General features: G+C 39.3%; 1 protein-coding gene across 2 annotated transcripts in view; it reads right to left on the bottom strand.

The window, feature by feature from the left end:
• The window catches only part of cyfip1 (cytoplasmic FMR1 interacting protein 1), a 40,198-nt gene that overhangs the window by 9,690 nt on the left and 14,603 nt on the right, over positions 1-15,905 (bottom strand). For both annotated transcript variants that reach the window (XM_037771050.1, XM_037771051.1), the window contains exons 7-23: positions 15,591-15,687; positions 14,904-15,032; positions 14,673-14,777; positions 14,238-14,329; positions 13,389-13,506; positions 12,607-12,729; positions 11,334-11,459; positions 10,312-10,478; positions 9,072-9,219; positions 7,743-7,896; positions 5,304-5,460; positions 4,627-4,723; positions 3,665-3,741; positions 2,448-2,556; positions 2,236-2,355; positions 1,947-2,146; positions 824-911 (exon numbers count right to left, since the gene is read on the bottom strand). In XM_037771050.1, the coding sequence (XP_037626978.1) occupies positions 824-911; positions 1,947-2,146; positions 2,236-2,355; positions 2,448-2,556; positions 3,665-3,741; positions 4,627-4,723; positions 5,304-5,460; positions 7,743-7,896; positions 9,072-9,219; positions 10,312-10,478; positions 11,334-11,459; positions 12,607-12,729; positions 13,389-13,506; positions 14,238-14,329; positions 14,673-14,777; positions 14,904-15,032; positions 15,591-15,687 (2,107 nt within the window). The remainder of the gene's footprint in view (positions 1-823; positions 912-1,946; positions 2,147-2,235; positions 2,356-2,447; positions 2,557-3,664; positions 3,742-4,626; positions 4,724-5,303; positions 5,461-7,742; positions 7,897-9,071; positions 9,220-10,311; positions 10,479-11,333; positions 11,460-12,606; positions 12,730-13,388; positions 13,507-14,237; positions 14,330-14,672; positions 14,778-14,903; positions 15,033-15,590; positions 15,688-15,905) is intronic.

The raw sequence follows: 15,905 nt of genomic DNA on the forward strand, positions 1-15,905 counted from the left end.
ATAACTACTTAACTCTTGCTCTTGAAACATGAATAATTTGATCACACACTTAATCATCTGTTCTTCTTGCCGAACTGTCACCAAGACACTGAGAGCTCCACATCAGAGTTTACCGGTGGCAGTCAGATATCTGATCTCAGGCAACACCATCACATCTAATTCATATGAAGTTTTACTATTTGGAGTCCCGGAGTGAGGCAGAAATAGTTGAATGTTGAAGAAGCAACAGCTGGCGGTAGATTAACTCACTTCAGGGGCAGATTTATTTAGAAATACATGATGAAACTGTCAGCTGGAGAGTTCTTAAAATAGCTTACAGGTCAATAGAGTAAGAACACAAGCTGCACACAGATTCCTCTCTCTCTTCTACACTGAACTTCAGATCTGAAATATCAGCACACTGTGATAATCTCTTGTTTTGTTTTTCCTCCGTGATGCCCGTCGTGTTCTGTGACATCCTACTTGTGTTTAGGAGAAATCTAAATGTTTTCACTGGACTCATTTAAAATGAATTCTTACTGCGTCACTACAAAGGTTTCAATGATTTATCCGGTCTATAATTTGTTCCATTGAATGTTTCTCTTGTAAATAAGAAGCTCATGAAAGACGTTTTCACATCCTAATTTTCCTTTTACCTTGTTTTAATATATTTCTCTCATGTTTTCCCATTATGATGCGTTCCCACTTGTAATATATATATATATATAACTAAGATGTAATGAATGTTTGGCTTCAACATGTGGACTCCAGAGAGGTGGTACGGAGATTTCTCCACTCGTGGAATCAGGGAAAATAAAGTGATGATAAAGAAAAGTGTCCTGACCTTTGACCCGTACAGGTACTGTGGCTGAGCGTTGGGCGGCTTGTCCCTCTGGAACTCCTGAGAGAACGGCAGGACGGTGCGCACAAACCTGGACACACAGACACAGAGATTCATCAGACATGTATCGCTACCATCACCATCGTATGTGTTGCCTCCAGCCGTCCTGCTGTACCTTACAGCTGCTGCAGCAGCAGCAGCAGCAGCAGCAGCAGCAGCAGCTGCAGCAGTAGCTGCAGCAGCAGCAGCGATGTGTGCAGAAACAGATTTGTAGAAATAAAACATGTACAAACTAAACATTGAACATTAAATATTTGTGGCTTATAACAGCCTGTTTGCAGACTATATGGAGGCTGTTACTGCTTATGTTATGCTGTTCAGACCAAGAGCAAAGCAAATTTGTCAGACTTTTTTTTTCTTTTTTTTTTTTAACTTTTTTCGGGCATTTGTCAGACATTTTTCTGAGTTTTTTTCAGAAATCTTTTGACATTTTTCTGACTTTTTTTCGAACAGTTGACGGATTTTTTGACGGACATTTATTGGACATTTATTATTATTTTTTTTTTTAAATTCAGACTTTTTTTCGGACTTTTTTTCGGACACTTTTAAAAAACTTTTTTTTTTGGAAATTTTTCAGACATTTGTCAGACTTTTTTTATTTTTTTTATTTTTACTTTTTTCGGGCATTTGTCAGACATTTTTCTGAGTTTTTTTCAGAAATCTTTTGACATTTTTCTGACTTTTTTTCGGACATTTAACAGATTTTTTGACGGACATTTATTGGACATTTTTTTTTGGACATTTTTCAGACTTTTGTCAGACTTTTTTTTTTTTTTTACTTTTTTCGGGCATTTGTCGGATATTTTTATGCCATTTTTCGGACAGGTCTCTCCAGATAAGATGTACTATCGTAGCTCTGGGTGACCACAGACACATACAAGATTTATTTATCCTCCATTTCTGATTCAACAATGGCAGGACATCAGTGAGGACAGGAGGACGATCTCAACGCTGAGAGGCTTTTCATCAATGTGTCTTGATATGTATTTTGTATTATATCTGATATGTTGATGAGCTCCGTAGTTTACCACCAGTTCACTCAGACAACAACCCCGAACTAACTCACCTGTTGGTGGAGCCGTTGTAGCAGTAGTTGGGCAGGAAGTCATAGTTGAGCTCCCAGAAGACGTGCAGCGTGATCCGGCCATACGGCGCCGACACGTTGTGGTTGGCCTCGCGGAACATGGCGTCCAAGCTGTCCAGCGTCAGGTACTTACTGAGGAGCTTGTGCGTCATGCGGTTGATGTCCAGGAGACCTTCCAGTTCCTGTAAGCACACAGAAGAAATAGTTAACAACTGTACACACATAGTAGAAAACAATAGTAAGGATGTTAAAGAGATGAAAATGGACGCACCATGATTGAGGTGAGGTCCTCGCTCTCGAAGCGGTTGATGGCGAGCTCTAGAGACTTGTAAAGAGCAGCGGAAATCCTCTGAGTGATGAGCCGGTTCAGATCAATGGAGCGTCCTAGGAGCTGAGACCCGACAACTAGTTAGTATCATGACGCCGAAGTAACGAAGGCGGCGGCACAGAGCGCTCAAAATGCATGACGGGTACGGCGTATACCTGAACGTGGCGTTGCTTCAGCAGCGTCTCGTAGCGGTTGGAGGCCGGCCAGGGGATGTTGGCTCCTTGGTTCTTACAGTCGGCTCTCAGACGTTTGTCAAGAAGAAGACTGACGGATTCAAATAAACAGAGGAGTCAAGTTAATTAGACGTGGTGTTTCTGGTGGAATGAAGAGCAGGAAAACACTAAACACTAAACACTTAATGAAGAGCAGGAAAACACTAAACACTAAACACTTAATGAAGAGCAGGAAAACACTAAACACTAAACACTTAATGAAGAGCAGTTAAACACTAAACACTAAACACTTAATGAAGAGCAGTTAAACATTAAACACTAAACACTTAATGAAGAGCAGGAAAACACTAAACACTAAACACTTAATGAAGAGCAGGAAAACACTAAACACTAAACACTTAATGAAGAGCAGTTAAACACTAAACACTAAACACTTAATGAAGAGCAGGAAAACACTAAACACTAAACACTTAATGAAGAGCAGTTAAACACTAAACACTAAACACTTAATGAAGAGCAGTTAAACACTAAACACTAAACACTTAATGAAGAGCAGTTAAACACTAAACACTAAACACTTAATGAAGAGCAGTTAAACACTAAACACTAAACACTTAATGAAGAGCAGTTAAACACTAAACACTAAACACTTAATGAAGAGCAGTTAAACACTAAACACTAAACACTTAATGAAGAGCAGTTAAACACTAAACACTAAACACTTAATGAAGAGCAGTTAAACACTAAACACTAAACACTTAATGAAGAGCAGTTAAACACTAAACACTAAACACTTAATGAAGAGCAGTTAAACACTAAACACTAAACACTTAATGAAGAGCAGTTAAACACTAAACACTAAACACTTAATGAAGAGCAGTTAAACACTAAACACTAAACACTTAATGAAGAGCAGTTAAACATTAAACACTAAACACTTAATGAAGAGCAGGAAAACACTAAACACTAAACACTTAATGAAGAGCAGGAAAACACTAAACACTAAACACTTAATGAAGAGCAGGAAAACACTAAACACTAAACACTTAATGAAGAGCAGTTAAACACTGGTTCCAGACCTTAACTCTGTTACTTTTAGTTGTGACAATAGTTTAACTAAAGGTCTGTATCACACCATCTGTATAAATCCACCTAAACACAAACGTGTTGCTATATTTCTTTCTGGATATTTCACCTACCTTCCTGCTAGGATCTTGTAGTAGGCAAATATCTGATCAGCCAGCTTGTAGACAAACTGATCGAAGCACAAGTTCACCTGAAATCACAAAGAGAATTTCACATTAACAAGTTTTAATCTTTTAATCTGTGATGACCAATTTAATGGGGAAGACACTATCTGCCACTATTTTTTCACAATTTTGAAATGTTGCTTTAATTAAAGGTTGAAACCCTGAAGGGGTAGAAGTCCTCCTGACTACATTTTCTGCCATCTTGAACTTTTTGAAAAACCCATTTTTGACATCTCCTCCTAAACTGTAGGTTTTCTGTGGATCATTATTGGACCAACTTATCCAACCAAATCAAAAACGTGTTGATTTCTTATTTAGTTTCTAAGATATTGACCAATGAACTTTAAAAGGGCCTGACTCAGCACGTCAATAGACCAAAGTCAACAACTGTTGGGTCAGTCATCACAAAACGTGCAGGATATGTCCACAGGAGCACCTGAAACATACCCTGAACGTTTCATTCAAATCGACCACTAGAGGGCGCTGCAAATGATAAAAATGTGCATGGCATAACACAAATAAGACAATTAATCACAAATTCTTTGTCCAATCATTAAAAAACTCACAGGATACGTTTCATAACAACGTTGAACCATGTGTGTAAAACTATTTTAGAAATCTCTCCATAGGGGGCGCCAACAGTTCCAGAAAACTGGTGCAAATTTGGCCATAAATCAATGACAGTTTGTCCAAACATCACCAAACTTGCTGGATATTTTTAATTGATCTGTTGAAACATGTCCCCAAAATGCCAAGAAATATGACTGGTGGACTTTGAGCGTGCAATTACTGAAAGGCTGGAGACACTGTAATGATGAAACAAGTGTTTGATTGGTCTCACTCCGTCTTTAGACAGAATGAAACCAGATGACTGCTTTGAAAAGAAAGCTTTGATTTTGATATTTTATTACCTCGGCCTCGATTTCGTCGTAGAGGAACTGCTTCTTGAATTTGGTCAGGGCGTAGTGTGCGCTGTCGTTGTACAGATCCAGAGGATACAGCACATACCTGGAGGGGTTAACACAAACAATACTCTTAATTCAAAGTACCTTCGTTTTGATCTGTCAAACCAGATGAATGTAATCCTGATGACTCATCGACTCGTTTCAGTCGTTTCAGACGGACACGTTCAGGGAAACCTGACGGGCATTTACACTCAGAAATGTACATTAAGGAGTTAAACAAATTAGAATAAGTGAGTGTACTGCTCAGTTTATCTGTTAATGTGCTCCATATACTAGTATCCCTGCTCCCAGATACTCATAAACGGTTGTTAAAATGATTACCGTCAATATTAAACATCTGTTTGGTTAAACTGCAGACTTTGTTTTTGGAGGTAAACAGTTGGGGAGTTGCAGCCCAGTTGGTGTGCTTAATGGCTTATGTAAAACCTGCCTGCCTGCTAGCAACATAATCCCACAGCAAAGATTTAAATCATTTAAGGTTAATCCCATTTTTTAGGGTTTTACCCAGGGCCCTTTTAGAAAACGCAAGATAAGAAGAAACAAACCGCTGAGGCTGCTGAACACACACCACTAATAAAACACTATTAGTCAGAAAACACAAAGACACCGTGCGTCATCCTCACTCCATCATGGACGCCTCCTTGGTCTCCAGGATGTGGTCGGTGAGGATCCAGGGCATGGACATCTCGATGGGGAACTGGATCCTGCGGCCCATCGTGAGCTCCAGGAAGAACTCCCTGAACCAGAGCTGGGAGAGGTCACAGCACTGCTGCAGGGTCTCTGCAGGGAGGACGAGGACAGACACAGCTTTATTAGAAACTCAGACATGGAGGACGAGGACAGACACAGCTTTAACTAGAAACTCAGACATGGAGGACGAGGACAGACACAGCTTTAACTAGAAACTCAGACATGGAGGACGAGGACAGACACAGCTTTAACTAGAAACTCAGACATGGAGGACGAGGACAGACACAGCTTTAACTAGAAACTCAGACATGGAGGACGAGGACAGAAACAGCTTTAACTAGAAACTCAGACATGGAGGACGAGGACAGACACAGCTTTAACTAGAAACTCAGACATGGAGGACGAGGACAGAAACAGCTTTAACTAGAAACTCAGACATGGAGGACGAGGACAGACACAGCTTTAACTAGAAACTCAGACATGGAGGACGAGGACAGACACAGCTTTAACTAGAAACTCAGACATGGAGGATGAGGACAGACACAGCTTTAACTAGAAACTCAGACATGGAGGACGAGGACAGAAACAGCTTTAACTAGAAACTCAGACATGGAGGACGAGGACAGAAACAGCTTTAACTAGAAACTCAGACATGGAGGATGAGGACAGACACAGCTTTAACTAGAAACTCAGACATGGAGGACGAGGACAGACACAGCTTTAACTAGAAACTCAGACATGGAGGACGAGGACAGACACAGCTTTAACTAGAAACTCAGACATGGAGGACGAGGACAGACACAGCTTTAACTAGAAACTCAGACATGGAGGACGAGGACAGAAACAGCTTTAACTAGAAACTCAGACATGGAGGACGAGGACAGACACAGCTTTAACTAGAAACTCAGACATGGAGGACGAGGACAGAAACAGCTTTAACTAGAAACTCAGACATGGAGGACGAGGACAGACACAGCTTTAACTAGAAACTCAGACATGGAGGACGAGGACAGACACAGCTTTAACTAGAAACTCAGACATGGAGGATGAGGACAGACACAGCTTTAACTAGAAACTCAGACATGGAGGACGAGGACAGAAACAGCTTTAACTAGAAACTCAGACATGGAGGACGAGGACAGAAACAGCTTTAACTAGAAACTCAGACATGGAGGATGAGGACAGACACAGCTTTAACTAGAAACTCAGACATGGAGGACGAGGACAGAAACAGCTTTAACTAGAAACTCAGACATGGAGGACGAGGACAGAAACAGCTTTAACTAGAAACTCAGACATGGAGGACGAGGACAGAAACAGCTTTAACTAGAAACTCAGACATGGAGGACGAGGACAGACACAGCTTTAACTAGAAACTCAGACATAGAGGACGAGGACAGAAACAGCTTCTACTAGAAACTCAGACATGGAGGACGAGGACAGACACAGCTTTAACTAGAAACTCAGACATGGAGGACGAGGACAGACACAGCTTTAACTAGAAACTCAGACATGGAGGACGAGGACAGAAACAGCTTCTACTAGAAACTCAGACATGGAGGACGAGGACAGACACAGCTTTAACTAGAAACTCAGACATGGAGGACGAGGACAGAAACAGCTTCTACTAGAAACTCAGACATGGAGGACGAGGACAGAAACAGCTTTAACTAGAAACTCAGACATGGAAGACGAGGACAGAAACAGCTTTAACTAGAAACTCAGACATGGAGGACGAGGACAGAAACAGCTTTAACTAGAAACTCAGACATGGAAGACGAGGACAGAAACAGCTTTAACTAGAAACTCAGACATGGAGGACGAGGACAGACACAGCTTTAACTAGAAACTCAGACATGGAGGACGAGGACAGAAACAGCTTCTACTAGAAACTCAGACATGGAGGACGAGGACAGAAACAGCTTCTACTAGAAACTCAGACATGGAGGACGAGGACAGACACAGCTTTAACTAGAAACTCAGACATGGAGGACGAGGACAGAAACAGCTTCTACTAGAAACTCAGACATGGAGGACGAGGACAGACACAGCTTTAACTAGAAACTCAGACATGGAGGACGAGGACAGAAACAGCTTCTACTAGAAACTCAGACATGGAGGACGAGGACAGAAACAGCTTCTACTAGAAACTCAGACATGGAGGACGAGGACAGACACAGCTTTAACTAGAAACTCAGACATGGAGGACGAGGACAGAAACAGCTTTAACTAGAAACTCAGACATGGAAGACGAGGACAGAAACAGCTTTAACTAGAAACTCAGACATGGAGGACGAGGACAGAAACAGCTTTTACTAGAAACCCAGAGGGCTCTGAAGGATCTACGGCGTCAGACTGTCCCTGTGTCTCACCGCTGAAGTTGAGCAGATGGGTGTAGAAGAAGGACTCGCGGTGGAACCTCTCGATGTCCATGATGGTGGGTCCGTCCAGGCTGCTGCGAAGAGTCTTCTTAGAACCACTTTTATCAGCGATGAGAGACTCCAGCATCGTCCTCACCATGTAGAGCTGCATGGAAAGAACAGAAGCAACAGTAGATGAGGAACGCTGATCATATTTTGTCAGTTTTCATTAACAAAATGAACACCGATGATGATTAAATGAAAAATGAAAATAAAGAATGGAAGTGAGAACGTATTAGTGTGATGATCACCCTACATCACACATCCTTTAAATACTGCTATAATAAGAATAATCTCATTATAAATGTGTAAAAGCTCTTCTCTCATGTCACAATATTATCTCATTGACTAGGAAGTTTTCTTTTTTTCTCTGTTCTTTCCACCATAACAAACGAACGAACATCAGCTGTGAGGCTGCAGTGCATTCTCTTTCTGATTATCACTCACATCACGCTCCAGTCCACCTCAGTGGGTAGCACTCTCTCGGACCGGTTCTCATGATCTCTATTTGTAATCTGTTGATTGAACTCTGATAAACACAGAAGGTGGTTGTTAATCTGGGTTTTGTAGTCCTGCACCTGGAACACAGATTAGTTCCTGGAACGGAGCTCTAAGCTGATCAATCTGTGAGCTTTATGCAACATGAGGGACGCTACGAACAAATAACAATATGTGTGATATATAACCTACAGTATACCTGCACAGGTGATGAGTATTCAGCACGGTAACGTATAGATTGAAATAGAGCCACACAGGTGCACTCTGGGTAGAAAGGCTAATTAATAAATGAAGAGGCCGCTAATTATAAGATCATGATCTTTATATTGTTGTTATCGAGCAGGCTGGTTCTCCTGAACTGGAAAGAACCCACAACCTCCCAGTTCCATGTCCTGGTTGAGAGACCTCATACGGCACTTTAAACTACAGAAACACCTTTTTTAAATTTCATTTTATTATTTTATTTTATTTATTTATTTCTCATTGTGTGTTTTTGTTTGTTTTTAATCCTTTGCCAATTATTTCATCTGTTTTTTTTGTCCTTTTGTGCTCTTTTGTTTGTAAAATGTTGTTTCCATTGAACTTATCTGTGAAACTGAAAACCAATAAACACATTTAATAAAAAGAAATAAATAAATGAAGTGACAAACTGAAGAGAGAATAATGCAGAATACAGAATAGGAGGAGCAGCTTCTGAGCTCATATTATGTCTGGTATCAGGGGAGGATTCACGTCTGACATGCTCAAAAGGGAAGGTTAAGACGTGGCGGCGGTGAGACCGACCTGTGTGCTGGACGGCCCGACGGCTCGGCGAGGGACCTTGATATCGAAGCCTCCTTTGGGATCTTTCTCTCCGCGGAGGGCCGGGTCGTTGTGCGGCTCCCGGCCGGTCTCCCAGTCACACACCGTCTTCCTGATGGCCTGGAGGACGCTGCAGCGACACCACAAGTCAGAAACATGAGCTTGTCTTGTCATAAAGCTTCCCTTTGTGTACGCAGGAAATATCGCTGCTTGTGACAAATTTGCTGGAGAGTTCAATGTTTTTATAGACTTTATACGGAGGTTTGTGACGGAGCAGCTGCACAAGAGTTCACTGGAGCACTCAGGGACAGATTCAACATCACATCCAACAGAAATATGATTATACACGGATATGAATACAGTCATATTTCAATAGTTACATTTTGATGGCCTTAAAAGGAATATTTCAAACAAAAATAAATAAATATATATATATAAATATATATATACCGTATATATAAATATATATATATATATATAAATATATATAAATATATATATATTTTTATATACATATAAATATATATATATATATATATATATTTATATGTATATATAAATATATATATAAATATATATATATATTTTTATATACATATAAATATATATATATATATATATTTATATGTATATATAAATATATATATATTTATATATATTTATTTCTATTAGGACTGTCAAAGTTAACATGATAATGACGCGTTGATGCAAATTTAAAGCTAGAGTAAAGATACTGGCATCATATGAAACTACAGGTATATAAGCATTAAGTATTAGTATTAAATCTTCGTTTAAGGTGCATTTTGAACAGATAAAAAAATGTGTGATTAATGTGTGATTAATCAGGATTTGAATTGATTGACAGCCCTACAAATATACAGTATATTTATATTAATTAAATCTGCAATAACATTATTTTTTGGACACTTGGGGGCAGCAGAAACGAGAGTTTCTATCCACCTGATGAATGGAAGTCTGCTGTTTGGTGCTAGGAAGCTCTCATACAGTGGGGACAACAGCTGTAAAGATTTAGCCTAAGTTTGGAGCGTTATTTAACTTCCTTCCCGACACATTTTTGGTCAGTAGCGCCACTCGGCCTCGGCTCAATTAAGGAGTCTAAAGTCTTTGTTAGCATCCCAGGATACAGGGATGGAATAATTCACACATACATGATAACTATGTTCAGTCTGCAGCTGAGATGTGACTGTGAGTACGTCCGTACCTCTGGATGACGTTCTTCTTCTTCTTGATGGCGTGTCTCAGCGGGTCGCGCAGAGTGACTTGAGCGAAGTCCTGCAGAGCCGAGTAGATGGTGTGACGGATGGCGTGATTGAACACGCTCTCCATGCGTCCCATCAACACCTGCAGTCCCTTTATCATCGCCATCACCTGCCAGAAGCACCACATTTAAGACTACTAGCTGTTCAAAAAGACATACAGGATATGTGTGCAATTATGGAGTCATAAGAGTTCACAATTATAAAGAATAAATCTGTAAAAGAATTAGAAAATAAATGTGGAAATATAAAGAGGAATAAATAAAAGAATAAATAGGTAAATCAAAAATGTGGAAATATAACGAGAACAAAATTAAAGAACAAATAAATGTTGAAATATAAAGAGAATTAAATAAAATAATAAATGAGTAAGTAAAAAATCTGGAAATATAAATGAAAAAAAATAATGAATACATTTAGAAATATAAAGAGAAATAAATAAAAGAATACATAAGTAAATAGAAAAATGTGGAAATATAAAGAGAAAAAATTAAAAAACAAATAAATGTTTAATATATAGAGTATTAAATTAAATAATAAATAAGTAAATACAAAATGTGGAAATATAAAGAGAAAAAAAGTAAAAGAATAAAAAAATGTGGATATATAAAGACAAATAGAAAATAAAAGAATAATTATGGCATTTTCATTTATTTGTTTATCTTTTTCTATAGTTTTAAGAATATAGTTATTTATCTATTTTTACATACATATAAATTACTGCATTTTTTTGTATAGTTTTATGTATTATTTATTTGTATGGCTTTATTTTTCCTTTCCTTTCTTTTGCTATTCCTTGAAGGGCCAAGCTGTCAATCAACTGGCTTTGGGCGGGCCTTCCTGCTCAGGCTGAGTAGTTGATCTCTAAACCTAATATTCTATATACATTGATTTTGTTATTGTTTTACATATTTATCCTTTATCATGGCGCTCCTCTGACTCCGTACACGATGACGTCATAACTGACCTCCACCAGAGCGAACTTCTCCTCGCTGGTGTAGTTGTATCTGGTGGCTCTCTCGTACTCCTCGGCGTTGTCGGGACACTCCTTGTTGGAGTACTTGTCGGTTGGATGAACTAGTTTCCAGGAGTACTGTAAGGGAAAGGATTTAAAGGATGTGATCAACCATAAATCAATCAGGGAGTAATAATCACTACCAGAACAATATTTAACCTGTAAAGACCTCTTTGCAAAGAATTTACACAAAAAGTAATTAAATTAAATTAATCGATGTGTCGCAGCAATCCTTCTGAATTTGTGATCCAGTATTGTTCTATAAACAGGAACTATTATCCTGTTAAATCAGTTTGTTTTTAAGAAAAGATGATTGAATAAAATATTGAAATATTAATGAGACACGTTTTTGATATTTATTTTGTGTAAACTAATTCTTATATTAATCAGGAAATATAAACACATGTCTTTAGAATAATTAATAAATTAATCGTTAGATTAACTGACAAATAAAAAAATATATATTGTTAGATTAATCAATAAAAAAATAATCATTAGGTGCAGCTCAAGTCAACTATATTATATCTCAACAGAAATGATTAGGGCTGTCAATCGATTCAAATAATTAACTGCGATTAAATGCAAATTAATCGCACATCTTTATCTGTTCAAAATGTACCTTAAAGGAAAATGTATCAAGCATTTAACACTCAAATATGCTGCTTTATGCAAATGTACGTATATATTTATTATTGTAAATCAATGAACAACACAAATCAATGACAGATATTGATCCAGAAACCCTCACAGGTACTGCATTTAGCATAAAACAATATGCTCCAATCATAACATGGCAAACTGCAGCCCAACAGGCAACAACAGCTGTCAGTGTGTCAGTGTGCTGACTTGACTATGACTTGCCCCAAACTGCATGTGATGATCATAAAGTGGGCATGTCTGTAAAGGGGAGACTCGTGGGTACCCATAGAACCCATTTACATTCACTGATCTGGAGGTCAGAGGTCAAGGGACCCCTTTGAACATGGACATGACAGTTTTTCCTCTCCAAAGTTTGCAGCGTTATTTACCCTCCTTCATGACCAGCTAGTCTGACATCAGTATCACTTTACTTTTAAAACTGAGACCGCTACAACCTCCCAAAGATCAATTGCGTTAATGCGTTAAAAAAACTAGTGTCGTTAACATGAATTTGCGTTAACGTGTTATTATGGCGTTAACTTTGACAGCCCTAGAAATGATTAATTGCACGTTGTTTGGTCCTCACCACTTCCATGACGTGAGCGCTCCACTGGGAGAGCAGCTGAATGCCCTGCAGGGCGAGGTCGAACAGCTTCCTGTACTCTGAGTCCGTCTTCTGGGCTTCCTGTCGCCCTGATCCTGTCACCACCTGCAACACGGACACAAATAATAAACACACTTTAACACACCGAACCAAACGCCGGCTGCCCACAACATAACATCATGACTGGTAAGAAAGCTGCACCGTAGAGGACGTGATCATTTAGATGTCTCCCCCATTGCTGACATTTCTGTCCTCAGTACATCAGCGTCTCTGATCCACTAGTCAGTCACTTAAACTTCCATCTGAGTTACACTGAATTGTGACCCCTGAAAATCCACTGAGGCATTAAGACATCTGCTGAAAAGCTGGTTCCATCACCGCCGGGAACTCAAACAGCCCGAACATCATAAAGAGAGACGACTGATACACGAGACGGTCTGTCCAAACAGCCAGGTGGGGGCGTGCACTAAAGCTTTTCTTTATGTAATATGGGCTCATATCTGAATGGTGAACATCTGACTGTAATGTACTGATCCACTCTTCAGCAGTATCAGCATATGCTCACCTCAAAGATGACAGAGGCAGAACATACACAACACAACCACAGCAGGACATCGCTCTGCTCCCGTGCTGCTACTCCTGTCTGTTTCTACTAACTTCATCTACTGTAGTAATACACTGACTATGGAGAAGAAGCTCATACAACCACACTGAGAAACACCTGAACTATCCCTTTAACCCCTTTAATGGATTTCCATACTAACCTCACTGTTGCTGTAGCGAGCCAGCTCCGAGATGAAGCGCATGTGATCCTCGCGGATCTGAATCATCTGCTCACAGATGTTGTACTGAGGGCTGCTGGAGATGGACGTACAGGTCCACCTGGAGGGACAGAGAGAGGACAGAAGCACAGTGAGGAATATACCGGGACTAACGCTGTCAATCCATTACAAGATTTAATCGCCATTAAACGCAAATTAATCACACATTTTTTATCTGTTCTAAATGTACCTTAAAGGGAGATTTGTCAAGTATTTAATACTCTTATCAACATGGGAGTGGATAAATATGCTGCTTTATGCAATTGTATGTAAATATGTATTATTTTAAATCAATTAACAACAAAAAACAACGACAGATATTTTCCAGAAACCCTCACAGGTTCTGCATTTAGAATAAAGATTTAGCATGTCCGAAAAAATGTCAAAATAAATGTAAAAAAAAAAAAGTGAAAAAACGGTCAAAAAAAGTCTGAAAAAAATCAACCACATTTTTTTTTTAAAAATCTGAAAAAAGTCAGACAAATATCCAACAAATGTTGGAAAAAAGACAGAAAAAAGTCAGAAAAATATGCTCTAATCATAACATGTCAAACTGCAGCCCAACAGGCAACAACAGCTGTCAGTGTGTCAGTGTGCTGACTTGACTATGACTTGCCCCAAACGTACAACCCCGTTCAAAATGAAATGCGTTTTCGCTGCACTGCCAAACTGGTCTGAATGCAGCTACTCTCTTTCTCCTCATAAAATGTATAATAATGATTTAATATAATAATTCAATGAGCTGAGCTCATCCTGACCCTGATCCTACAGAAAGGTGTGTTTTCCTCTCACCTGGATTTGTTGTCTTCAAAGTGACAGCTGGTCTTGATGTAGCGGGACAACTCGATCTGCATGTCTCCGAACAGAGGGACCACCTGCAGCTGCTGTGGACGCCAACAACAACACACATCTGCAGTGTTAATAAGACCACATTAAACAGTGGAGACCAAGGAGGGTGCAAAACATCCACTGTGGGAACAAAAAGGCTTTCTTTTCATCATCTGTGTATTTCTGAAGAGTGGACAATAATAAGCAAACAAAAACATTCTTATTCATCTTAAACAGGAGGATTTCTCTATTTTATATCATCGTAATGTAACCTGAATATATTCTGTAGTTTGGACGGTCTTTCAGAACAAAACTGAGAATTATAAATAAACTGTAGCAGCGTGGTGAATTATAATAAAACTTGTTAAAATATGACATTCTGTAAACACACGTCCATACCTTGAAGAACTTGTCGATCTTGGTCAGGTTGATTCTCTTCTTGGCGTCTAGTTTGTAGATGTTGCTGCTGTTTCCGTCCATGAGGTACAAGCCGAACCCCATCACCTGGGCAGAGGAGGTTATATAGGTTATATATACTCTATATATATATATATATTTACACAGTATATAGGAGGTCCATTACTGTCAACAACGCTCCGGCAGATTAACACTCTCAGGTGCTTCTCTTACTTTGAGCAGCATGTGCTTCTCGTTTGGGGTGAGGTACATCTTGTTCTCGTAGTACTCCACACACAGGTTGACGATGTCGGCCAGCAGCTCCTCGTATCCGTTGATCACCTCCAGCTGCTGCTGCAGAGACTGAACACACAATATAGACAGAATATTAACTTATATCAGTCAAACTGTACATTTCCAGAGGTCTCCTCCTCTCCAAAACAAACACTGAATAAAGCAGCTTCACGTTAAATATCAGTGTTTCTCCGACGCTGTTCGGCGGACGCAGGACGTCCCGGAGAGGCTGCGAGCCGAGCTGACGCTAACGTTTGCTCAGCTTCAGAAAACTTCAGATCCAGACGTCTGACGACTAAAATCTTTCATCAGGTTCAAATATAAAAACCACCAAGATCTAAAAAGTGTGTTGTTAAAATGTGGCTCAAAACTGGATAGAAGGTCGGTTTCAGACGGTTTCAGACGCTGACGCAGCACAAAGAGGACATGATGACACCGATGACATTAAAATCATAATATTAATATTTCTCTGGTTTGAACATTGTTGGAAACATTTGTGATAATGTCAGAACACAACTCAACAACATATATAACACAGGTCTAATTGTTTTTAGACATTGTAATGAACCCTGAGATGATGTAATCCTGATGATGTTGAGTGAACAGTGCGGTGCACATGTGACCAACCTGAGTGATTTTGTTGTGGTTTGCCAGAAACATGGACAAGTTCTGAGACTCCTGGATGGACGAAGGCTCAGACATCTTCCTGAGGAACTGGGCCGCTCTGGACCAAAAGGAAGGAAACAAGATTTAGTTTGAATTTAAAAAATCACAGCAGCAGGAAAGAAAAAAAGGCTCGTCGTCAAGCACCAACATTATCTATATAAAAGATTTATATTGATCCAATATTATGAGAACATATGTAACTAACGTATGTAACTAAACGTATGTCACTAACGTATGTCACTAACGTATGTCACTAACGTATGTAACTAACGTATG

The sequence above is a fragment of the Sebastes umbrosus genome, chromosome 5, assembly GCF_015220745.1.
Source record: "Sebastes umbrosus isolate fSebUmb1 chromosome 5, fSebUmb1.pri, whole genome shotgun sequence".
NCBI lineage: Eukaryota > Metazoa > Chordata > Actinopteri > Perciformes > Sebastidae > Sebastes > Sebastes umbrosus.